The sequence below is a fragment of the Cryptotermes secundus genome, unplaced genomic scaffold (assembly GCF_002891405.2).
Source record: "Cryptotermes secundus unplaced genomic scaffold, Csec_1.0 scaffold209, whole genome shotgun sequence".
Taxonomy (NCBI): domain Eukaryota; kingdom Metazoa; phylum Arthropoda; class Insecta; order Blattodea; family Kalotermitidae; genus Cryptotermes; species Cryptotermes secundus.
In genome coordinates, this window is record NW_019727789.1 from 890,539 (window position 1) to 917,666 (window position 27,128).

General features: G+C 37.0%; 1 protein-coding gene across 4 annotated transcripts in view; it reads right to left on the bottom strand.

Annotated features, from left to right (window-relative positions):
* The window catches only part of LOC111864967 (multidrug resistance protein homolog 49), a 47,281-nt gene that overhangs the window by 4,807 nt on the left and 15,346 nt on the right, over positions 1-27,128 (bottom strand). For 3 of the 4 annotated variants that reach the window (XM_033751641.1, XM_033751642.1, XM_033751643.1), the window contains 15 exons: positions 25,341-25,530; positions 23,678-23,902; positions 22,294-22,419; positions 20,967-21,170; positions 19,903-20,175; positions 17,459-17,546; positions 15,194-15,330; positions 13,804-13,947; positions 12,710-12,814; positions 10,439-10,600; positions 7,508-7,711; positions 6,314-6,555; positions 4,344-4,500; positions 3,450-3,644; positions 2,522-2,728 (listed from right to left, as the gene is read on the bottom strand). In XM_033751641.1, the coding sequence (XP_033607532.1) occupies positions 2,522-2,728; positions 3,450-3,644; positions 4,344-4,500; positions 6,314-6,555; positions 7,508-7,711; positions 10,439-10,600; positions 12,710-12,814; positions 13,804-13,947; positions 15,194-15,330; positions 17,459-17,546; positions 19,903-20,175; positions 20,967-21,170; positions 22,294-22,419; positions 23,678-23,902; positions 25,341-25,530 (2,659 nt within the window). The remainder of the gene's footprint in view (positions 1-2,521; positions 2,729-3,449; positions 3,645-4,343; positions 4,501-6,313; positions 6,556-7,507; positions 7,712-10,438; positions 10,601-12,709; positions 12,815-13,803; positions 13,948-15,193; positions 15,331-17,458; positions 17,547-19,902; positions 20,176-20,966; positions 21,171-22,293; positions 22,420-23,677; positions 23,903-25,340; positions 25,531-27,128) is intronic. The other variant, XM_023852619.2, reaches the window with a different exon arrangement.

A 27,128-nucleotide genomic window follows, 5' to 3' on the forward strand; every position in this document is an offset into this window, starting at 1 on the left:
TATTTATTTCTATGAGTTGAGCATCATGATCGGATAAGCCATTTATAAAGGGTCCTACAGTATAGTCTCTTAATTTTGAGTTATCAATGAATATATTATCTATCGCTGAACTAGAATTATTTTGAACTCTTGTGGGAAAGTTAACAGTACTGGAGAGATTGTAAGATGATAACAAAGAGTCTAAATTTAGTTTCCTATTACTGTCGATGAGATAGTTTATATTTATATCACCACAAATTATAAATTCAACTTTTGAACTATGCAGTACATTTAGGATGGTTTCTAATCTATTTATAAAGTGATCAAAGTTTCCAGATGGGGCTCTATATAAAGTCAGTATACAAATATTAGAAAAAGGAGAGTCTAACTTTAGAGCACATGCTTCCAGATCCTGGTCTTTGCAATAATCTTCTAAATTTATTTCTGATATCCACTGCGATTTTTATGAATGCAACCCCTACATATAATGAGACTCACCTGTAGGCTTATCCTGAAGAACAATTACGAAACATTGGAAGAAACTATACATAAAATACATGTTTTATCATTTGAATTAATTTATGTAGGGCTTAGATCTCTCAAGGGAAACCATAATTTTCAATGACAGTAAAATGTTAATGATATGTACAGAGTGTTAATTCATAATATCATGACACATTTCCTGAGTCTCAGCAATTGAGGCAGAAAGTAAATTTAAACAAGGATTCCATGCAGCATGGAGCCCTACTCCACCAATATTCTTTAACCACAGACTTTTCAGTAGAATACATTGCAGTCCAGAACAGGTTTGTTTTCTAATATTTACAGTTTCTATATTTTGTGATTTAGTATTGTTAAAAAATAACTAACTTCATGGAGCTGAGCCATTCTCAAAAGCTGCCAGTTGTGCAGCTACTCAAGAATTTCGTAACATTTTATGGAACCCAAAGGTTCATTAGTGTGTTCACAAGAACCCTCCTCTGGTCTCTATCCTCAGCCAGATCACTCCAGTCTATACCACCCCATCCTATCTCTGTAAGATCCATTTTAATATTATCCTCCCGCCTACATCTAGGTCTTCCTACGGGTATTTTTCCCCATGGCTTTCCAATCATCATCCCATATGCATTCCTCTTTCCACCCATACATGCTATATTCCTTAATCATCTCATTCTCCTTGACTTGATCATTCTAATTATACATGGCAAAGAGTACAAGTAATGAATCTCCTCATTATGCAGTTTTCTCAAGCCTCCTACCATTTCATCCCTCAGCGGTCCAAATATTCTCCTCAGCACCCTGTTCTCAAACACCCTCAGTCTCTGTTCCTCTCTGAATGTGAGAGACGAAGTTTCACATCCACACAGAGCCAAAGGCAAAATCATAGTTTTGTATATTCTAATTTTTACATTTTTAGACAGTAGACAAGAAGGAAAGAGCTTCTGTACTGAATGGTAGCAAGCATAATGCAGATTCAGTCTGCTCTTGATTTTCTCCTGAATCAAGTTTTGATTTGTTACTGTCGTTCCCAAATATCTGAATTGTGCCACATTTTCAAAACATCTGTCATGATTTTCCTTGCTTTCTGGTGATGAGACAGAAACATATACTTAGTTTTCTCTTCATTTACTTCTACAGCAACCTCGTTACTTGCATGAAGTAAAGTTTGTATGTTTTTCTTTATTATTATTATTATTCTTTATTATGACCCAGTAGATTCACATCACCGGCACTGACCAACAGCTGATGTGTCCTACTTAATTTCAGTCCCACCTGGTTTTCCTGGGCCTTCCTAATTACATATTCTAAAGTAAAGCTGAAAATCGGTAGTGATAAAGCGTCTCCTTGTTTTAGACCATTCCGAATAGGGAAATTATCAGACAAATATTTACCAATATGGACTTTATTATAAGTTTCATTTAAACACATTTTAGTCAGCCTAAATAGTTTCATGGGTACTCCAAAACCTATGAGAATATTGTACAATACTTCCCTCCAAATTGAATCATAGGCGTTCTTGAAGTCTATGAAAAGCTGATATACTGTCTCATTGTATTCCCATTTTTTCTCTAGTATCTGACGACTGCAAAAGATTTGTTACATCAAAACTTACACTGGTGAACCCCAATAATTTCATCTATATATGGATTTAACCTTGAGAGTAGAATATTGGAAAAATTTTGTATGAAATTGATAGCAGTGATATCCCCCAATAATTACTACAGTCAGTTCTATCACCCTTCTTGTGAACTGGTACAACAACAGACTCCTTCCTCTGATCAGGCAATTCTTCATTTTTCAAATAGATTAAATAAAAAAAAAAAGGTAGTAAAAATAAAAATGCAACTGGAACTATATTGATTCAATCTCCTCCTTTATGAAGGGGAACAAATTTTTTGCTTGTTGCATCTAATAATCTGGAAGTTGCGGTGCACAGTATGTATGCAACACCATATTTGCAGACGTCTATTTTAAAATTAGTTTCTATCTATTGAGTACTTACTGCCATCTTGAAATAAAATGTCTGAATTTAAGTTCTTACCAAAGGAAGTGAAGAAATGAAGCTATGGATGTTGGCTTTCTTAGCAGCCTCAATTATCTCTTCCATTGGAACCTCACGACTGTTGTCACCATAGGCTATATTCTCAGCAATTGTGCGGTCAAAGAGTACAGGCTCTTGTGACACTATACCCATCTGAGCCCGGAGACAGTCAAGTGGCACTGAAGCTATATTTTTCTCCTGAATACTCTGAAGAATTAAAGTTGTAGCATTAGTTAAATTCCAGTTGTACTACACTGATTAGAAAAGCTAAGAAAGGAGTGCTGGTGGTGGAATTCATGCAACAAGGGACCACAAGTGTATTGCAAAACACTAAAAAAACTGCATAGGACCATTAAGAACAAAAGGCGTGGAATGCTGACACCCAATGTAGTGCTCCTTTATGACGATTTGCATCTGCATAGGGCTGCTCACACTCAAGCACTGTGGGAGTATTTCAACTGGGAGTTGTTTGATCACCCTCAGCCCTGATGTCACACTGAAAAACTACCACCTGTTTACCTACCTGAAGAACTTGTTGGGATCACAGTGCTTCAACAATAATGAGGAGTTAATGGAAGGTGTGAAAACATGGCTGAGCTCACAGGCGGCATACATCTTTGACACAGGCTTAAAATAACTTACTCTCTAATATCACAAGTGCCTCAATTCCGCTGGTGACTTTGTCGAGAAGTAGCCTAAGTATGTAAGTATGTATTTTTTGTATATAATAAAATAAATGCTGTTTCTTATGGGAACCATAAATAACACATAAGTATGGGCAAAACACAGAGAAATTGAATGTTAAAACAGGCAGTACATACAGTTACATTAAATCCATTAAGGATTTAACATGAATGCTGTGTTACAGATTTTGTTGTCTTCAGAATCAAACTAAAATGTGACTTAGGTAAGTCTGAAGAATACACACCACAGTCCCAAGAGAGGGCTCATAGAACCGCTGCAGCAACTGAATGCAAGTTGATTTACCACATCCACTAGGTCCCACGAGAGCCACCATCTGTCCTGGACTTATCAACAGGTCCAGTCCTCGCAAGACAGACACTTCAGGTCTTGTTGGATATTTGAACTTCACTTCTGAATATTCAATGCTGCCTGCAGCTTTCTGGATGAAAGGTGAAGATAAAAATGATAAAATATCCTGTTTAATTCAGGAGAGTTTGGTCACTATAGGAACTAGGCTATGGGCTGGATGATCAAGCCTACTTTATAATGGATTCCATGGGCTATTTCCTAAACAGTAACAGATGCAGGCAAAGCTGATCATTCACCTCTGTCTGTAGCTGAGGATAAGAATGATGAAGCTTTCCTTACATTCCCCCATACATCTTCATGATGCGGTGTTTAATTTAGTGTACAAATAACTTAATCTCTACCATCAACATCATGCCATAAAGGTGTATGAAGTGTGAAGGCACAGCTCTCTAAATTCCTAACCTTGGCACTACATGGAGCTGAGTGGCCACATATATGGCCCAGTTTCAAGGAAAGAGTGCCTGGGGCACATGGCCCAAGTTCAGTCTGGAGGTGATGGTAAAGAGATAAAACTTTTCCCTTTGATGACAATCAAGCCTAGATTCTTTGGTCATCTTGCCTGTACCCTAGTCACTATACTGACTGAGCTCACAATATTCTCATAATATAAAGAAACTTTTCATAATGTCAAATACATAGCAGTTTTAAAGTAAAAAGTCTATTTAACATTCTACTGTTAACTAAAATATCTTAAATTAAAATGGTGTATGTAGAATATGTTTATTTATATAGAGATAATAATATGAAGTTCTGATCCAAACATACTTACCAATTCATTTGCATTCTCATCTGGTGAGGAAATACAAGGCTTCCTGTCCACAAGATAAAATAGCCGTCCAGCTGCGCTCTTGGCAGCATTATAGTTTGGAACAAATGCAAGTGTTTGGCCCAACATCCATGCTCCAAATATGAGGGCTTCTGATATCCTGTTTGTGAAACATTATGTTTAGCCTTAAAAAGTGGAAGTGTTCATGCTACGTTGGTATGGATGTATGCAAGTAGTTGTCTGTGCTTCAGTTATACTTAAATGGCATGTTACCAGGCAGTAACTAATAACTGCTGGTCAAGAATTTCCATGCCTTTAATAGGATTCCAGAGTTCATAACTGGTCTGTATCAGTGGTTCTCAACCTTGTAAGACTGCGGCCCAGTAAATTCTTTTTGTTATAATTGATGCCGCAGCCCAGCAGTTGAGAGACCCTGGTCTTTGTCATGAGTCAGATAAATGTAGCCCACACTTCCAAATACTATTTCTCTAAGATCCATTTTAATACTGTCCTTGCCTTTGATTTTGTTTTTGCTTTCAGTTTCCCATCTTAAAATTTACATTAAATTATCCTCTCTCCCATGAATTCTACATGCCTCATCCACATCACATCCTTGATATGCTCTTATTTAGCATAAATGGATAAATTATGAAACTTGTTATTATGCTGATTTTCCCTCTTATGTCTAAATGTTATCGTCAGTATACAGGATGTTTCATGACTTTAGGGCATAACTGCAGGAGGTGATTTCCTAGGTCTTTGTGATCAGAAAAGTTCATATAAACATGTGTCCGATTTTGGACGGTTATGGAGTTATGACCGTTTTTTCATGCCCATACACGCCCTTGTGTGAACCGTGTCTATCATCTGGTGGGTCACTATTTTTAGCCAGCTACAGACAGAGCGTTCTCGTTATCTCGACACTTCAGAGGTACCTAAGGTGGGGTGGGTTGGTATGTCCGGCACGGTTCACAACTGAGTGGCAGCCTGTGTTGCGGCCGGTGGTGGCATTTTCGAAAATCAGCTTTAAGCACCAATAAATTCAAATTAAAGGTAATTTCAGGAAGTTATCTTTACATTCATACTTTAAACGTATCATGTATTATGCTGGTTTATTATTTTGTTCCGTTTATTGTCAGTAATCATTACCTTCTATTCTGAGTTTAAAACGGTCATAACTTTGTAACTCTCCAAAATTGGACACATGTTTATATGAACTTTTTTGATCACAAAGACCTAGGAAATCACCTCCTGCAGTTATGCCCTAAAGTCGCGAAACGGTCTGTATTCTTCTTTAGTGTGTGCAATTGTATGCGTGAATGCACACACACACACACACACACACACACACACACACACACACAGGAGGACTGGAAAAGGAGACCTTACACTTTGCTGCACCTAACACAGTAGAACGCAGTGAAGCTAAATGTTGCTTGCTACACTTAATATTTTAACATGAGGTATTTAACCTATTTATTTGTCAATCTTTCACAAAAATATCTGCTAGAAAAGCCAAAGGTGCATGGGGGTGAAGGAAATAGCACAGAAAAACCCACATTGTTTCCTCAAATGACCTTTAAATAGCCACACAGGTATAGATCATGTGGAAACTTGTTCATTCCTCAAAACATTGGTACATCACATTTGATACCATCTATTGACAGGAATGCTGTAATAATTGATTCACAACCAGCCAGTGTCTTCAGCTGTGGCAATTTTAATATAAGTACCCTAAGTCAATTTAATAGGCTTGTGGTATGCAAAGTGTCAAAACACATTTAAATTAAATGGGCTCATATCATTAAGATACAGAAAATATAAGCATTCAACAAGGAAGTAAATCTAACTGCTTGTGTTTTTGTTTGTATAAGTGAGAAATTAGCTCATGACTAGAATCAAGAACTGCTGTGACTGCATGGCAGTATGGACATACGTGAGGATCTTTGCTTTAGTAGAAATTATATGCTTACTTGATTATATCCTTGTAAGGTAGACCCTCAGTGGCAACCAGATATCCACCATAATAGAGACTCAGTCCATACCCATAGAACCATGCTGTCTGCCCAAGAGAGAAAACAGCACCTCGTAGCCCAGTTTTACGTCGGGCAGCCTGTTGTGCTAAACGCAATTCAACCAGGTATTGATCTAAGAAGAGCTGCTCGCCACACAAGCTTGCCACGGTGCGAATGTTGCCTATGGCTTCCACTGCAATCTGAACATAATCTCTGTCTAACCCACTGAGCACATATGTTACCATTATTTTTTTTTAATTCGCTTAGTGGGGGGTGGAGTCAAAACTGGGTCCACTCGGCCCGGCAGCCACTGATTGGCCTATTTTACCTGCCCAAGATGATTATGATGATGAGAATTCGGTGGAATGATGATTGGCAGGGGAAACCGAAGTACTCAGAGAAAGGCCGCCCCTGTGCCACTTTTTCCACCACATATCCCACTTAACCAGACCCAGGATCGAACCAGGGCTACCATGGTGGGAAGCCAGCGACTAACCGCCTGAGCTATGGCGCGGCCTGTGTATTACCATTGTACCATGTCTTCTCAAGAGTGTATTATGCTGTTCTAAAGGGATAAGTCACAGTTGGTGGGTAGAAATTAAATTGCATCTTAATGTTGTTCATGCATAATACCTGTCTATACCATTGTAACTTCAATTTGACAAACTTTTAATGTAGTTAGATTTGAGGTTTTCACAGATGTGGCTACAAAAGTTACTGTCTTGCAGGATGTAATGCCATGTAGTCCGGTAGATATTTAATAATGTTTCAGAGGAACCTGTTCCACTGATCTCTTCCATCCTGAAGATGGTGGGAGGAGGTTACTCTGAAATGCTGGTAAATATATACCAGACTACATGTGTCACATTCAAGAAGACAACAATTTTCATTCTAGTTTCAAACTTCATAACTTCCTTCATGTCTTGCTTTTAAATTGTATCCTTCATTAATACATAAATGTATGTACGAGTATGTGTAGAAAATGACGAATTTGAGAACAATAGTGGTGTTATGAATTGACAGTTATGACAACAACAATATAATTATTGGTAAGTGCATTCTGATAATTGTTTTCTCATCTAACTTAGAACACACATTTCTATAAGCAATAATAAGCAAATTGACAAATTGGCAGTACCAGTGTCCTTGTACCTTTGTTGCTGCCTCAATTGCAGTTTTCTCTTTTAATCCATGTCCAAGCATGAATCTTGCCTCCAAGAATACTCCTGCAAACACAACTGGAACCATTACTGCAGAGAGAAGGGTCACCCTCCAAGAGTAGAATAATGATAGTACAATTCCAATTATGAGAGTTGAAGTTGATTGTAAGATTACTGCAATCCGAGATCCTGTGGCCTGCAACAATCACATAAAATATCTTGGCCTGACTATCCAAAATGATATAACTTGGGATAGACATGTAGATGAGATAATAAAGAAATTAAATACAGCTTGTTATATGATAAGAAATGTAAAACCAGTGGTGTCTGTAAAAACATTAAAAAGTGTTTATTATTCATACTTCCATTCTGTTATGACATATGGAGTAATGTTTTGGGGTAACTCAACACATGCAGAAAGAGTTTTTAAGATAGAAAGAGAGTTATAAGAATAATAAAAGGATGTGGCTACAGAAAGTCATGCAGAGAACAGTTTAGGAATATGAATATGTTTCCTTTAAGATCACAGTATATATACTCTCTGCTGATGTTTGTAGTAAAAATAGAGAAATATTTGATACAAATAGGGATCGCTATGAAGTAAATACTAGACATAATATGGATATACATATGAGCCAGGTAAATTTGGCGAAATATGTAATTAGTGAAGCAACTGTACAACAATGGTGTAGAATGTTTTTCTCAATGAAGAGCGAAGTGGCCACCTTGCCATCTATAGTGAGTGAGTGATCTTGTTCAAAGTTGTGTGGGGGGGGGGGAAAGAAAGAAAGAATTGCGGAACTTTCATGTGAATTTCCACAAATTTCTCACATGTTCTGTAAGAGATTATCACAGCTATGCTAAGATATCACATGTTTTGTGTAAGATTGGTTCTGAAAATGCTCACAGGGGCACACAAAACGCAGTGAATGCCTTTGGGTTGGACTTTTTAGAGTAATACCACAAAGATGGTGATGAACTTCTCTATCAAATTGTCAGAGGTGATGAAACCTGGGTTGTGAAACGTTGAAACCAAAGAGCAGTTAAAGCAGTGGATGCATACACATTTGTGTCCCTTCCTGGGACAGGAAGGGAGTTCTGGTGGGGGAACTCATGCAACATGGGACAACAAGTGTATTGCGAAACACTAAAAAATTGTGTAGGGCCATTCAGAACAAAAGGCATGGAATGCTGACATCCAATGTAGTTCTTCTCCATTGCAATTCATGTCTGCATACAGTTGCTTGCACTCGAGCAGGCTAGAGAATTTCAACTGGGAGTTGTTTGACCACCCTCCTTACAACCCTGATCTCATTCCAAGAGAATAACAGCTGCTTACTTACCTGAAGAACTGGTTGCGATCACAGTGTTTCAACAATAATGAGTTGATGGAAGGTGTGGTGGTTGAGCTTCTTTGACAGAGGCATACCAAAACTTATTTCCCGATACAAGTACCTCAATTCTGGTAGTGACTATGATGAGGAGTAGCTTAAATATGTACATCTTTTTATATATAATAAAAAAATTATCATTTTTTTTTGTTCTGATAACAGCTCACTGGATTGTACTTTCTGAATAGCCCTTGTATTTTATATTGTTTGAATTTTCAATACTTTCCTAATAGCCCTTGTATTTTGTTTTGATTGTATTTTCAGTTATTTCTTAATATCTTCATTCTTAATATTGTCTAGTCATGTGCAGCTTTTAACTGTTTTTAAGTATATAACGTCTACTGATTGCATTCCATTACATTTTATTACAGAATTGAAATTTAATGTTTCACAGAATGTGTCATAACAGACACTGTTTGATTTTGTTCAGTCTAGGGACCATGGGCAAATTTTAAAATAACTGTAGATAAAAGTAAAAAATTAAAAAAAGTAAAAATAAAGTAAAAATAATATCTTCGTTCTTAATATTGTCTAGTCATGTGCAGCTTTTAACTGTTTTTAAGTGTATAACGTCTACTGATTGCATTCCATTACATTTTATTACAGAATTGAAATTTAATGTTTCACAGAATGTGTCATAACAGACACTGTTTGATTTTGTTCAGTCTAGGGACCATGGGCAAATTTTAAAATAACTGTAGATAAAAGTAAAAAATTAAAAAAAGTAAAAATAAAGTAAAAATAATATCTTCGTTCTTAATATTGTCTAGTCATGTGCAGCTTTTAACTGTTTTTAAGTGTATAACGTCTACTGATTGCATTCCATTACATTTTATTACAGAATTGAAATTTAATGTTTCACAAAATGTGTCATAACAGACACTGTTTGATTTTGTTCAGTCTAGGGACCATGGGCAAATTTTAAAATAACTGTAGATAAAAGTAAAAAGTAAAAAAGAAGTAAAGCTATCCCTGTAACAGGCCATGAATGCCCGTAGTGTTGTGAGGGTCCCACATTATCTAGACAGTCGTTTCAAAGATGGTGGTAAGGTTGTCAGCCTTACATGCTGGCCGTGCTTTACTCCCCAGGAAAATTAATTAATTAATTCCTGGTACTCATTTCTGTTAGAGGCTGAGTCGACCCCAGGGCCATAGTGTGGCCAGAAGGATTAGGTCAATTGAAAAAATCCAATGACCTCATTGGGACTTGAACCTGTGACCTTCCGGCTTGTAGCATAGCCCCTCAACCAACTACGCTACCGTGTGCCCCCATGTAGATAAAAGCCTAGATAAAATTGTTTAAATACTTACTGTCTTCTATCAAAACTGAATATACTGAAATGAGGAACTGAAATTTTCCTTACCACAAAATGTAAATCCTGGGCTCCCAACAACCCCAATGTTCTACACTTGAGAGACTATGCAGATATTAGGACTTCCACACAGAATACTCAAATTATGTCAGTACAACATATGAAAGCTCTTATTAAAATCAGCTTTACAATGTAGAACGTTTTTAACCATTCACTCACCCCTTGCACACTTGCTGCATCCCCAGAAAGTCTGGCACAAAGTGTCCCAACACTGTTCTTTTCATCATCAAACCAGCCGATTTCTTGTCGTAATATTGCACTGAATGCTGCCACCCGCAGACGTGCTGTGAGGCGAACTCCAGCCAAACTGAATAAGTGCATCTGTAAAGGCATTGAAGCTGCTAGTAATACTGTACTGCATATTCACAGTGTTCAAATAACAGTTTTGAGGAAAACAACTTATTTCAGTGATATAAAATTATTAACATTTAACATATACCAGTCATTATTCACATAACAGTGAAATATTAATAAGAGGGGAAAAGTTTGTCCTAAATTCATATTTCATAATATTTTCCAAGAAAGCAGTTGTATTGAAAATATTATCAACATAAACTACCTCATACATCTATATTGTATGTTTCATAATTTAATTATGATGTGATGAATGATATAAATAAATAAATATATGTAAAACTAAACACCATAAATCCCAGTGTCAGACATATTGTGCACTGACTTTCTTTTCTAAGCAACTGATAATTATTCAGCTGAATATTATTCAAAACCTTGAAATTTCATCATTGAGTTCATAGAAACCTGTCCCATCATTGAGTGAGTCTTCAGTTATTTAACAATATTGTTTTGTATTTATTTATGATTTATTTAGTGATGCTGCTAGTAACTCTGACTAGATAGCACTGAATGGTAGGATGGTCAATGAATAATGAATTGGCAAGGATGTGGAAGGAAGCAGCCAAGGCATAATCTGAGGTACTGTTCTGGTATTTGCCTAGAGGGACTAAGAAAATTCATTAATCTTCTCAGTCAGGACAGCTGGTGTCCTAGCTAAGATGCTTCAATAATGCATGAAATTGAATGGGAAGATTATAGTCAACACTCACTTGAGTTGCAATGTGTATGATGTTGCTATCTTAATGAAAAGAATGAAAAAACAATTAAGATTTGAACCAGATACCTCTTGAATATAAGTCAGGATTTTTACTAATACAGACACCTGCTCAGTAAACCACATTGTCCCACCTTTAAGTGCCGAAGTGCCCAGTTTGTGCCAGTCATGAGTAAGGTCGTCGTGGCCAAAGTACCCCGTTTTGTCCAGTCAGGCATTTAAACTCCGCTAGTGGAAGCGCGCGCACAGGCCGCTAGTAGAAGCGCATGCACATTCCTCAGTATTTATTTTCAAATGTAGTAATTACCAGACAGACTTGAGTAAAACCCTAATAGAGGAATTAAAATAATACCTAACTGAACAACAGCAAATAAAAATATACGTATGAGTTATGCCAAAACTTATCCACGATCCAGTAATTTTATTGCAGATTCTGCAGATAGGTATGTTAAAAATATATTGTAAAATTTGATGTACATACCTTTTTTGTTGTTACCTGCTTGATGTATATACAGTTTCAAATAAAACTACCGTATTCAATTTCACTACGAACGCACACAAAACAGATCGCGCTCTGTATCTCAGCCACGATGCAGCTGTCTGTTCACTCAAATAGAAGGGGCAATAAGCTTTTGCAGTTCTAACGGAAGGTTTTAGCACTGAAGAAGGGACCCCTCTAGCTTTCTCTTGAATAGCCATTCTTTCATTCTTCTGACCTTCAGTCAAAGATTCGAAAATCCGAAGGGTGTAAGCAGTGCTAGCAGAAGACCAAATGATTTTATTGCTTCCATCTGTTTTATGACACCAGGGACTGCTAAAACTTGTCAAGTGTTACAAACAGAAATGAATTTATAATGCAGAACAACTCTGTGAAGAACTGGGAAACAATTTTTGCAGTACGCATCAAAATTAAAACACAAAAAATTGAAAATAGAGTATAACACTTTGTATTAAAAATTTCAAATTTTCCGTTATAATATGCGACACTATGTTCTTTGCTGATATAAACAAAGTTAATACCATCCATTTATCATAAAAATTGTGCCAGATACAGCATTTTTAAACACAACGCTTAAAATTGATTAACCGCCTAACAGGAACGGACATTTAAACGGAAGGGAGCAACGGACATTTAAACGAGCACCAGCAGTGGGCATTTAAATAAACTCCGGCCAGCTCAAGTTTACCACTATTTCGAAGTCCGGCGTTTAAAGGTTAAATTAAAAATTCATGTGAACAGTATTGATGGTAGTTGATAAATTAAAAACTCAAAATGGGACTGGCTGTAAGCTCCCATCTTCATGGAAGAAAGGAGATATGAAGATTAGGAAAAATGCAATAAAATATTTGATATTTATTACCTGAAGAAACATTCCAAGTCCTGTGACAACGCCAATCACCACAAACAAGATGCAGTACCAATTGGTTTCACTTTGTATCTCCTCTGGATCTTGTATAGACAGTACCTATCAATAAGTAACAGTGACCAATATTACATTTATATACTAATTCTGTTTTTTTTTTCAATTCAAGTTTTCATTCTAACTAAAAGCCTTATACAGAAGCCGTCTGAGCCATCAAGTTACCAAATGGAGTAAGTTACTTTTCAATCATAAAAAGAATAACAGTTTTCAGTTGGATTATATTAAAATATCCCATAAACTGAAAGAACAAAACTTAAGTAGAGATATGAATTGATTTCCTTAAAAGTACAGCCACTGTTTTGTATATGCAACAGATACTCCTGTAAAACATAATACACAAGAAATCAGATATGCACTGTTAACTAAAGCTATAGCATACAACACATCTCTGTAATATTCAACATATCCTTCATAAAATATGAATATCTGGTCCACAGTCTCCTTCAAAATACTTTTGAATTAAACATTTTTTGAATGCGAGAAAGAAGGAAGAAAAATCTCTGGTCTCAGTGTTTACGGCTATTGTTTTAGGCTTTGTCAGTTGTCTTAGTTTTTAATTTAAAGGCCACAGTGTTTTATAAATGAGTTCTATTTTGAAAAAGTTATGGTTTTTTATTAAAAACTAAGATGTTGGATAAAGTCCAAATAAATAGCCTTAAACATTTTATCATGCTGTCAACAAATAACTACAATACTTAATTTCGGTTCTGGCTTCTCCCTGGGAGAAGTGAGTAAGGACTCACGTAATATTTCTGGCACTAGGACGGAGAATTCTCTTGAGAGAGAGCTGCCACCGCTGATATCAGATGTGTTAAATTAAAAATAGCTTTTCTTAAAATATTCAAAATGGGTATTTACCTAACAGCAACTCATGGGCTCTTTCGATAGAGTGATTAACAATGAAGAATCACATAGAAGTTTTAGCTCCCAGCAAAGAGAAAAGCCATGCACACATACAAACTGATGGATAATGTTCCTGATAACATGCCCCCACTTTTGAAGTGTAAGTCTTTTAGTAGTGTAGAACTTACTCCATAGACCTCACCAAACAGGATTGCAAACAGTGGCAGAGCACATCCAACTGCAGTGGCAGCAATGCAACCAACCAGGACATGCAACAACTCTGGCTTGTTGAGAGCAATGATTCGGCTCAGTGGGGCATCATACTGCTCTTCCTGCAATGCAAGACAAACCATTAATTCATTTAACATGTTCAGAATAGCAGACACTATTTAATACACTGAAGACCATTATACTGTTTGGTGGGGAAATCATGCAGAAGACAGCCTTCTAATAGGCCAAAGAAGGCTGAGGATTATACTAAAATATATCAAGGTCAGTAAAGTGATAAGAGAGCATAAAACAGTAGATGAAGTGAGTACATCTAGTTACTCAAAAGTCTGGCTAAAGAGAGTAAGTTAATACACGTAAAATTCGAGAGGACAAATGGTGCAATAACAGAAAGATAAAAAATATAGTACTTAAAAATGTTCAAATGACACAGTATAAGCCACTAAGAAGACATGTCCTTCAAATGGATTGGAGTTCAGCCAGTAACAGAAAATAACAAGAGATTGAATTCAAATAAATGGTTTTCCTTAAATACATATGAACTAAAGACATAAATGGTGTGAATATGTTGAAAAGACAGAAGAAAATCATATCCCCTGGATATTAAATTATGGTCTGTGAGGAAAACTGGTATGTCAGAAGAGCAATAAAAAATAAAATGAATGAAGCAAATCTTAGAGGGAATGGAACAGCCATTGGATCCTATCTGTGAAAATGTTTTTGTTGTTGACATCGGTTTGTCCAGTGATTGAGCCTAGCTCTTTCTAACGGACCCAACGGAACAGGTGTTTTCCTTCACCTGAGGACGGAAACAGATCCAGTTTCCGAAACGTCGTGTTTTTATTAGTTATCTTAAAAACCAGGATGATGGATGAAGTCCAAAAACCCAATATATCAGTGATTTTGTTGTTGTTAATGTTGATCATGGTGGTGATGTTTATGATGATAATGGCAATAAAGTTTGAGGTGGTGATCTGAACTGAACTATTTCATGGTAATGTCCAGTAATTGGGTTCGGATTTGTGCTGCTGACACTCTGGTTTCTGTTATGCAGTTACAACATCAGTATGTAGAATGAGATTTTTTTTATTGCTAGTGGGATGGGACTAAGTCCCTTGTACTGCGGCCACTTCTGGCCTATTGTACCAGCTCCAGGTGATAGGTGAGGGTGATTGTGGAGCAATTGGTGGAATGAAGATTGGCAGGGGAACCGAAGTACTCGGAGAAAACCTGCTCCAGCGCCACTTTGTCCACCACAAATCCCACTTGACCAGACCCGGGATCGAACCCGGGAAGCCAGCGACTAACTGCTTGAGCTATGGCGCGGCCTTAGAATGAGAATACTCTCACCTCTATGAGAGGTGTCTTTGCTTGGTCCCTGTTGCTTTCAGCTCGAGAACGCGTGGACTGTCGTCTAGATGAAAGAAGGTCTAGAATTCCTTTGGCATTCCCATTGTCTTGCTGCTGAGTCTCACCATCTCCAGCACCTGTACAAGAACGTAATGAACATATTCTGTACATGTAAACATTACTCTAGACAGAGAAATATCGTCTAAAGTAATAATAGAATGAACACCATCTTTACCTGCACCATTTTAATCAAGATTATGATGAAGAGTACTATCTTCTTGGATTTGATGCTATGTAGTATAGTAGAAGATTACAGGCGTTTTTGATGCTATGTAGTATAGTAGAAGATTACAGGCATTTTAAACTTCTACCAGCCGCTAGAGTTGAGTTGGAAGTTAGTGTGTGATCAGGAGTGACACAGTTGGAGTATAGCAGCAGTCGTGGAAAGAAGAACCGGACGTGTGTGTAATTGTGTAATTGGGAGTGTGTGATACAGTGATACATAGCTCCCCTATTGTAAATGTGTAGACTACTGAAGATAGAGTGAACACAGTATTGCGAATAGAGTTATAAAGTGTGAAACCCCGCAACAGTGTGAAGAGATTATTGCGAATAGGGTTATAAAGTGTGAAACCCTGCAACAGTGTTATAATTAATTGTAGTTATGACTTGTAGGTTGTTAAATAAACCAATTAACAATCTGAACGCCGTCTTCAGTGGCTAAACACGTTACAATATCATATTCCAGAAGTTAGTATTCTTCACAGCCACCGCCATAACATCAAATATCTCAGGATTTCAATGATTTCCAACATCCTAACCCATTTATACAAATCTTAATTTTGCAGTCTTATCAGCTGGCCTGTATGGGTAATTCGGCCCTGAGAACATAACAGCTGGCACTAGAGAAAATTCTATAACCCTACCCAGTACTGTCAGTCAGAATTGTTAGCTTCTGATGCCAGAAACTGCTCTCAGCTCCAAAAGTATGACCACAGTCAGGCCATATACAGACTGTTTCTGACTTGTGACATACCCAGACATATGACAATAGCACAGTGGTACCTTGAAATCAACATCTGATTCTGTACCACGGATGATATTTATCATCTGATATTTGAGGTTTTTAAGTGTTCCAAATCCATTTCCTCTGAATATTTTTAGTTGATATTTATTCGTATGATGCATTTCATCCATGCTTTCACACAGTTTTTGACATCTTGAATTCCTAAAATGACAATCAAAATGTAAGTATATTAGGGGTTAATCTACTGATAGTCTGAATTCTTAAAAATTTTTATAACACAATTTACATAACTAATTTGTTTTTAAACAATTCACTTATAGCCTAAATAAGGATTGGTTCATATTTTCTGAGATCCTGGAAAGTATATCAATTTATAACATACAAATTTATGGCAAATTGATATTCACCTAAAGATAATTAGATTTACAGTGCAATTTTCAAGAACATATTAGTGTCATCAGTTGGGAACAGCCTGTAATGAAGGTCAAGAGTAATGTTGTCCTTGTGTTTAATTAATCTTGAAGCCATGAAGACGCATGGGGGAGTGGAAGTACAGCTCCACATTCTTAACCTGGTAGTAAATGGATGTAAGCAATCAGGTTTATGACCCAGCTGCTTCATTGCTGGGAAAGGTACCCTGTACCCAATGGATGGGCGGCTGGGGGTAATCTAGATCCAGTCTGGACACTGCCTCTGCCAGAAATTGAATTCCTAGTCTCAGAACCTGTACGCTAGTTATTGCATGACTGATCTGTCTCAGTTTCTGGGAAGAATGTTATTTCAGGTGAACTCTTTGAAGTGTAGATTTCTTTTAAATAATATTTAAAAATATTGTTAATATTTCAGAGCAAACATACAGTGTCTGTATCATAAAGACCAACTGGTTAATGCTGTTTTGCGAAAAAAATCACTGTTTATTTTCAGAATAATGTGGAATCCATGAAAATACTCTGTGGCCAAAAGTCTGAGTCCTTTATTGTTAAAACAGGTGTTATAGGTAATAATCAATGTGCTTTAAATAGTTAATTTCAAACAATATTTCTCCCAAACACAAATCTGGAAGATTACTGGTACTCCAGTACACACAATTGCTGTACTTAAAATTTTGACTGAAATTAAGAAGTTTAAGTTGAATAAGAGACAGTAATCATAGCATTGATTATGACTTAAACGAAGAATATAACTCAGAACATTGAAAGAGGAAGGTATGATAATTACAGAAAGAAGTATTGGCTTACCTTGAGTCATAGTTGGGTCAGCAGTGACTAGAGAATAATAGTAACCTTGAATGGCGAGTAGTTCACTGTGAGATCCCTGCTCCACCACCTAAAATTTGTGTACATGAAATTTCAAAGACTTTTTTATCAGATCAAAATATGTCACAATTTAGAAGAGAAAGTTAAATACACATATAATATTGTATGCTAAAGCAAGAGCAGTGATTCATAATAAATCCTATGTTGTTATTCTGATGATGGTGCATAGTTATTAAAGAAAAGTCTGATTAAAACTGAAATGTTGAATATATATAGCAACTTCAAGAAGTTCCAGAACAAGAACAAATACAGTGACATTGTGGTAGGTAGGTTGGAGCCTGTTCATGCATATCTCAGCAGTCATGCCAACAAAAGACAGTGGAGGTGTTCAGCTTCTGTTATATTTAGCAGCCATAAGAGTTTCAAGAAAATCATAATGCTGGATGAATTTTACTCAACTATGAAAAAGTCACAGTCACTCAACATATGCATGCTCACTTCTGTGTTCTTTTGTTTTTGCTTAGAGCTTAATGCCGTAATTAAACCGTGTTTAATCTCTAATGGTTATGTTCGTAATTTTGATAGTTAGGTAGTTTTTCTTCATGTTGGAAAATTGGAATAATCTATGAGGAAGAAGGTTGGCAGGTGATAGTAAATGTTTGTTCTGTAACCTTCCTGCAGTTGTGTTACTAGGAAATAATGAAAGCAAGCTGGAATAGTGGAAAGAGCTCTTTGATATACAAATATGTGTATATGTATATGTGTAATAACTGGGACAGTGTCTGAGCACATGGACCATAAAAACAATATGAAAACTAAGTTACTTACTTAGCGGCCTCCGTAGTCTAGGGGCAACGTTCCCACCTCATGACTCAAGGTACACGGGTTCAAACCTGGCGGAGGTTGTGGAATTTTTAAGGGCGGAAAAATTCAGGTAAAAAGTCCTCCGGGAGGGACTTTAAGCCGTGGGTCCCATGTTGTAGCTTTATGGCACGTAAAAGAACCTCATGTCCCAAGGGGACCTCTGAGCGAAATTCAGGACATTTCCCGCCCAACAGTAGTCTCTAACGCCTCTGGTAGATGGGGGAATCATCGAGATACCGCTGAGCCAGTAGAGGCCGAACTGAGGCTGGCTGAGTCGGGACTGATGGCACGCACCAGTACCGGTAGGGAATAGAGACTGGTAGAATATCACAGGGGGACACACAATGGACCAATATCTGGTCTAAGTGCATGGGGAAATCCACCTTCTCCAATAACAACAACAACAACAACAACAACAACTTACTTACTTACTTACTTACTCATGGAGCTGAGCCCTTCTGGAGGAGCCGCCAATTCTGCAGCTACTCAAGAATTTCCCAGCATTCTATGGAACCCGATGGTTCATTACCGCGTTCACAAGAGCCCTCAATTGGTCCCTATCCTGAGCCAGATCTATCAAATTCATCCCATTCTATCTCTCTAAGATCCATTCTAATATTGTCCGCCCACCTACGCCTTGGTCTTCCCAGTGGTCTCTTTCCTTCTGGCTTTCCCACCAATATCCTATACGCATTCCTTGTCTCCCCCATTCGTGCTACATGACCTGCCCACCTCATCCTCCTTGACTTGTATGAAACTAACTACCTAATGTATACAACAAATGGGGATTTCAGCCAGAATATTAACAAGCAATAAATAAAATATGAGATTCCCCACTATATTACTATTGTAACAGAATGTAAACAAATGCATGAATTACTTCCACTACCACTACCACCAGTAGCATAACCATCATTACTACAACCATGACTACCACAACCACAATGATGATGGTGAATACTCCTACAGCTACTACTAATATCGTTCTCTCATTTTTCTCATTTTTCATCATGTTTTAAAAAAATTTTGTTAAAATTTTTAGAACCAATTTGGTTTAACAAAATCTTTTTTAAACCACACTTATAAACATATTAATAATAATAATTTATAAATATTTTAATGTATTCATGCACGTTTTTATAGTTGTTAGAGTATCAAATTTATATTCATGGCATTGTGATGATGATGTGTGTATGTATTAATATTGACCAAACACATTGTAATTGTAGTTTCTGCCTCAATTTATAAATCCTTCTGAAGATGGTCTCTGGAACCAAGACATGTCAAAAATGAAAGATAGAAGGGGAGGGAGGAAAGAAACATTTTATCAGTCGCACTGGATGGAATTGAGTAGCTTTTTATAATATTTCTAGTTTGTCCAGGATGAACCAAATCAAATGAACAAACTATCTCTGTCAAGTGATTGCTGTGAAACATTTGTTGAACGTAAAGCATAAATTTCCACACCAGCTATTTTGTCAGCATAGAATATGCACTATAAATTACTTCAATAAGGCAATTTTCAACTTAACAGTTATCTTTATTCATCATTCCTCACTTACTTGTCCACCAGAAATATACACAATACGATCTGCATTTTTAACAGTTGAAAGCCGATGTGTCACCATGATTGTTGTGCGCCCTTTGGAAGCACGATCCAAAGCTGCCTGAACCTTGGCTTCACTGTGCAGATCCAGTGCTGAGGTTGCCTCATCGAGAAGCAGAATATTTGGCCGTCGAATCAGGGCTCTGGCTATTGCAATGCGTTGCTTCTGTCCTCCTGATAACTGAGTACCTCTTTCTCCCACCAACGTATCATAACCCTGGTAACATAACTAAATATTTCAATTTAAGTGCAATTTGCTAAAAACTTTTAGTGAAATCAGTCATCAAGATAAACTGCAAACTTATTATCAGATTTTTTTCCCTTTATCATTAGATTGAAATGAGTGATCAGCTTCATGCTTCAGCTTCCTTATCCTAAAGATGGGGACTGTGGTATGTATTAGATAACAAACCCTTGAGCCACTCTGCGTGTGGTAGTGATAATAAATATTCCATTCTTGCCAGTAACTGAACTACAGTCATCCAATCTGCAGCCAGTCATTTTACTAAGTTCTATAAGATTCCACGTATCTTTTATAATGAATTTTCCACCAAACATTGTGTTGCTACAGTTAGAATCTCTGCTTTGTATTTGGGAAGTTCAGTATTTGACACGTGAAATCTGTTATTCTGGCAGATTTTCATGACATGCTTTGGATTATAAAAGAAAATGCTTGGTTGATAAAATAGATCCTCATTTTGGGCCAATGACAAAAGTTAAAACACTATTCATTTCCTTGAGGAGATTTATTTTCTGTGACAAAACACTGTGTAATCTGTTGAAAGTCAACTGACTTTTCGGAGCATCAAGTCACCTTTGTCTTGAGGGTTCAAGCGTAAGTCAAGCAAGAAACCAGTATGAAGCAAGCAGAACTTGATATTTACCGGACTACACAGCAGTATGTTTTAGAATAAAGAAACACTTCATAACCAATGCTGTGAGAACCTCAAGTCCTATAGATATTTTCTTCATTGAAAAGAACTTCAGTGAAGTTATGAGGAAAATATGAAAGAGAAATACCTCAGGTAATTTTGAAATGAAATCATGAGCATTGGCTTCTCGTGCTACTTCTTCTATCTCGTGTTGAGTTGCATCTTCTCGCCCATATCGAATGTTTTCTCTGACAGTTGTTGCAAACAAGACAGGCTCTTGTCCCACCACACCAATGTGACTCCGCAACCAGCCCACATTCAGTTGTTTAACATCCACTCCATCCAGTAACACCTGAAAAATGTGTGGATTAATGGTGCTAAAACAAAAGAATCCTGAAAATTTCCTTTTGTTTCCAGAGAAGATCTGGGCATTTGGTCTAATTTCTATCTATGTAGATAATTTTAGGATCATTATTTTAAGTTCCATACAAATACTCGTATGGATATGAGATAAGAGTTCCAATAAAAAAATAATTATGTAATATTGTATGTGTAGCCTTCAATATGGAAATTATATTTTTTTCAATTCAATTCAATTCAGTTCAATTTATTTAAGTTAGTATCCTAAAATACATAACTGTAGGACTAATTAGGGATTTAATCGAGTCTTTTTACGTACAGTTTTTTACTATAACCCATTGATATATACAGATAACAAATCGCTATTTATAGCGAAAATATCATGGTCAAGAAGAAATTTATTCCGTTGCAAACAAAGAGACATGGTAAATATCAGTCATTTGAGAAGAAGAAACTTATTCACTGAGAATAAAAATAAAACTAAAATATTGTCACTTGACTGAGTGACTACAGAGAGGATTTGAATTGACAAATGGATTTACTGAACAGTTACACTCGTAACTGCAAACAACTACAACAGTCTCACTGAGTTATGCACTCTAAAGATCACTGTAACTACAGCACACATAAAGTATTCTCAGCCTTTATTAGCCGCTGCTTGGTAGTGGCTTCCAACAGCGGATGTTCCCCTTCCTCTGAGTTCCCACACTGTACTCGAACTCAGATACCAGCTTCTCACTTCTCACAACGGCAACTCTCAACTAACTAAACTCAAGGTCACATGGTGACTGATGGTCAGTCAGTCAGTAAGTCATGGTGCCGAGCCCCTTCTGGAGCTCATGACCAGATATTTATTACTGTTTGACAGTTATGGTCATGTTTTTGTGGGGTGCCCTCTCTGATGAGAGGACAGGTCTGTCTTTGTGAAGAAAGAGCATGCAGAGATTAAAATTTCTAACAAATTAGCCACTGGGTTAACAGTAAAGTAGATAACTGGTCATTTACTTAAGAAAAGCCAAATACAGCAACAATACTGGTCCTCTGAATAAGCATCAGTTAACTGAAAAACATATTTTAAGAGAAAATGTAAGGACAAGAATGGTTTCTGTTCGTACCTTTCCTTCCGAAGGATCATATAGTCTCTGTACAAGCTGGATTATTGTTGACTTTCCACATCCAGAGCTGCCAACCAGAGCCACTGTCTCACCACTCTTCACTGTCAGATTGAGGCCTTGTAACACCTATGTCATTACAACCATCAAGGCATCAGTACACACTCAGCACTAGACTGACAATCTAATGCATTATTAGTCATCTGAAGTTGTTATGATTAACATTTTCAATCCAGTGGCAGTAATATTACTATTATGGTTGCCTAACCAAACTACTAACAGTGGTAACATTTGAAAATTCATGAAAGAAAAATCCTTTGCAATATCCATGATTACTTTTAACTGGCAGTATGTGGACTAAGTAATGTAGCCAAAAAATGTAATTTACAACAGTATAATAAAAACCCATATGACAACCAAAACAAAGGTGACTTGACTCTAAAGGGATTCGCCATATAAAACCAAACATGGTTGTCAATATCAAATAATTGAATAAGTCAATAATTTCAGTTACTTAGTATATATTACTGCAGTGACAAATGATAAAGATCCAGAGATAAAAACCAAATTTGTTTTTACCAAATATATGGCACAACTGGAAGAAAGCTGCAGAAGAAAGCCAGGAAGGATACAAAAGTGAAACTTTAGAGAGCTATGGCCATATGTAACAGAACCCTAAAAATTCTAAAAAGTAAGTGGGAAAGCACACAAAGACCACTTAATTGAAATTTTGAAAAAGTGTGACAGGATATAGAAGAACAGATATACTTAGGAATACAGTAATCAGAGGAGAAATGAAAATATTTAATTTGAATGATAGATAGATCACGATGGAAAGATCATGTTATACAGATGAGAATCAAACATATTCATAAACTAATCGTAATATAGAGTAGGCCTTCTTCATATCACTCCTTGTTACACCACCGATTCGGACATGCTGCACCTTTGAGCTTATCACCCAGTATGATAACATACGTTTTATGTCATTCATATTTCTGTAAAATATGTTACAGTACAAGACTGCATTGCAATATTCCTTGCTGTAGTATGCAGGAACACTGGGTAAAGCCGATATTCTGTTCTGAATATGCTGCATGTTTCTGGTATTTCTAATTCCAGGCCCTAGACTGTGCCTTATTTAACCTTTATGTAAATTCACCATTGGTCACAGAATATTTTTTCAGACTTGAAATGAATACTATTTTCTTACAGAATTTCAGCAACATAAAATATAGTCAAAGGCACTCTTAGTGAAACTGCAAAGTGTGCACAGAGACAGGCAAGCAGCAAACTGAAAAATCAGTCCATAAATATATGTACAGCCAGAAGTGTGATGAAGGTTTCTGTTTTTTTGTAAATTACAAGAAGTGAAAATGATCCATACCTTAACTTCAGGTCTTGCAGGGTATTCAAAATGAACTCCCTGTAATTGGATGTCACCTATGAGTCCTGCTGGCTTATCTCCAGTTTTACTAAGACTGTCAATTTCAGGTACATGATCCAGCACTGCAAAGATGGCTGCTGCTGATCCTCTTGCAAGTGAGAATGCTTCCAGATGTGGTGTTGTCAGGCCCATATTCATTGCTCCAGAGAGCACTCCAAAGAGAACCTTCATGAAAACATTTGGATACATTCAATGACATATCATCTGACTTAAAAAAGTATGTATCTAAAAGAGTAAAGGCATTGGTAATTGTTCAGTAAAGTGACAAAGTACAGGCCCGCAAACTAGATTATATTATCAGTAGGCATCTAAGAACTATTGTCTTTGCTACGTTGCTCATAACAATATTGGGCCATTCATATAGCTTTCAGCATTTCCCCTGTACAGCTAAGCATGAAATTATTCACTCACCTCTAGCTTGTTCTGAGGTTATGAATGTGTCAACTTTACCTCCACACCAAATTTAAATATGCATAGTTTGGTGCTTAAAGAAAATGGACAATGTATCTCAACTTTCACCCTTTTCTTGTGTGGAAAGTGATAGTGTGAGTTCAGAAAGAGATACAACCCAGTGGTGAATAAAATAACCCAATTGACCTAATCCTTCCGGCTGCACTATGGTCTTGGGGTTCACTTAGCCTCTAACAGAAATGAGTACCAGGAGTTAAATAAATAATTTCCCTGGGGAGTAAAGCGCGGCTGGCGCGTAAGGCTGGCAATCTTACCGCCATCTTTGAGCCGATTGTCTAGATAATGTGGGACCCTCAACGTCTCACAACCCTATGGGCCCTCATGGCCTGTAATAGGGATAGTTTTAGTTTTACTTTTTTACATAGTATAGAACAGTGGTCCTGAACCTTTGTCAGACTATGGCCTAATAAATTCTTTTTTCTATAAGACAAGGGCCTGGTACCGGGCCGTGACCTGGCAGTTGAGAAACACTGCTATAGCAGACTTAGAGATCAAAATTCAGCATGAAGTAGATGATATTATAACAACAGACACATGACCACATTCACTGAGAGTCTCATCATCTGATGTATTGAAGTTACCTGTATTCCAGTGAGAATATTGTAAAATGGCAGACGGTAATATATATATATATATATATATTTCTTTATATGTAAATGGCATGTTTTACTACAGATACTGCTCAGATGTAGATTGCAGATTGCCTGTGGTTCTGTATAGGTGTGAAACTTTGTCTCTAATATTAAGGGAGGAACACAGACTGGGGGTGTTTGAGAATAGGGCGCTGAGGAGAATATTGGAACCAAAGAGAGATGAAGTGTGCTTTAAGAAAAAATGTCACAATGTGCTATAAAAAAGCTCTGAGAAAGAGCAGTTGTTAATAAAAGTTGTCCTTTAAGAAACTGTAATAGGTAAGTGTAATTTTTGAAATCAGAACCTTCTATATAACAGTGAACCAGCATCCTAGTTCGAGATTTGAATATGGGTGTCCGAACACAGCTTATTATCTATGACTGAAGGTTTTCAATGTACTGGAACCAAAATGTCCTTCCAATAATTCAGATGTCTGGAATCTAAAGAGATTACTGTATAATGGCAGTTGAACCACATTCATCATATTCTTGGTACTTACAATAACAAGAATACCTGGTGTGTATTCGAAGTCTCCATTCTCTCTTGATTCCAAGATAAGTGTTACACCATACCAGAATGCAATAGCATAACTGCAGTAGATGATAAACCACATGAGGCCAGCTCCCAAACCAGAGAACATGCCTCGCTTGATGCCTGTAGCTGTGGCTGGCCGAAGGTTTTCTGTGTACCTTAAACATAAAATGATAAGTAATTATTTACAGGAATGGATATCCAACAGCTGAAAGAATTACACATTCGATTTTTAATAGATGGGAGGAACTGGACATAGAGTAAGAAAATACTTTGGAAGAGCTCTAAAAGATGAAAATAACGTTTAATAGTATTAATAAAAGGCCAGCTAGATTTCTTATTGAGGAGGCAAAACTGAAGGAGTGGTTTCAGGAAACTGCATATTATTGTTATGATTGTTATATTATCTGTTGGAGGGATTCTCATACTTTGTGATATTGTGACCCTTCAAAATAACACAGAAATTTATGTGACCCCTCCAATCTTTGCTGATCAGCAAGAAGAGAGTTCTACACCCTGCTGCAGATCCCTGCCAGGCTGTGAGCAGGAGTCTCTTACAATTACAGGAAGATAGAGCATGTGCCTGTACAGTCATAACAAGTATAGTTCTGAATGGTGTTGCAGGTCCCTATCATGCTATACAGTGACAGCAAGTACCTAAATAGCTTTATAACCTCTCTACACCTACAGTAAGCTATAAAATGTCCCAGTACACTCATGAAAATATCTGTGAAATTGTTCTCCATCTGAGCTACTTTTTACAAACGCACTTGTATTAAATATTAGTGAATCACTGACTCGCAAAAAACTGTGCATGATTACAACTGTATTTAAAATAATTCTTGAGATGATTAGTCTTCAGGGTTAAAATTCTGTGAAGTTTCAAGATAGTCCAATGCTTTATAGGAACATATTGCCTCCATGCTCAGCGTCAAAGAACCAGGAAACCAGCAGAAGTAGGCAGTAAGCTATGTTCAGTTTTCAGCCTGGGTGTGAATGTGTTTGAGAAGGCGTGGGCTAATGGATCATGATACAGCAGTCTAGAATTTCTGTAGTAACATCTTTCATGTAGCCTTATTTCCTTTATGCATTCCTCGTTATACTACTTATTATTACACAAATAATGTTCAGTTTTTAACTCTTTGTCATATATAACACATTATAAAGCACCAAACTGAAATAACCCCTACCATGCTTAATACATTACAATAAAGTTTAAGAATAGAGATTTAAATTGACTTGTCTGATACTGGAAAATATTTGCTTGCAGGACTGAGAAGGAGGTAGAAAGATAAAAGTAGAATGTGTGCATTGTGATAATGGAAGATGGTGGAGCTGGCTCAGGCTCATGTCCAATAGCGGGCTTGTTACTGCAGTGCCGAACGCTGGGGCTTTCTTCCATAGTGTTGGAACACCATAAATTTAAATTATGCAGCAATGGTTAAGCATACAGTTAAATTCTTCACATTGACTGTCATACAATAGGAGCTGCAGATATATTAATGTCAGATGGCAGCATTTCAAACCTCAGTGTAGAAACAGTAATTTCTCTCAGCAGTTCTGGAGCCCTGTGAGCCTCTAATCCAATGTCTATATTTGATAATTACACAAGGCAGTCAGGGTGCAGTGCTCACCACACATTTATTTCTAGAGTAATGTTTATTGGCTGTATACTGCACTGCTGTAAAGGTGCAGGTTTATGCACTTCATCTCATTAAACAATACAGATCTCATTGCCATCCTCTCCAGTACTGGA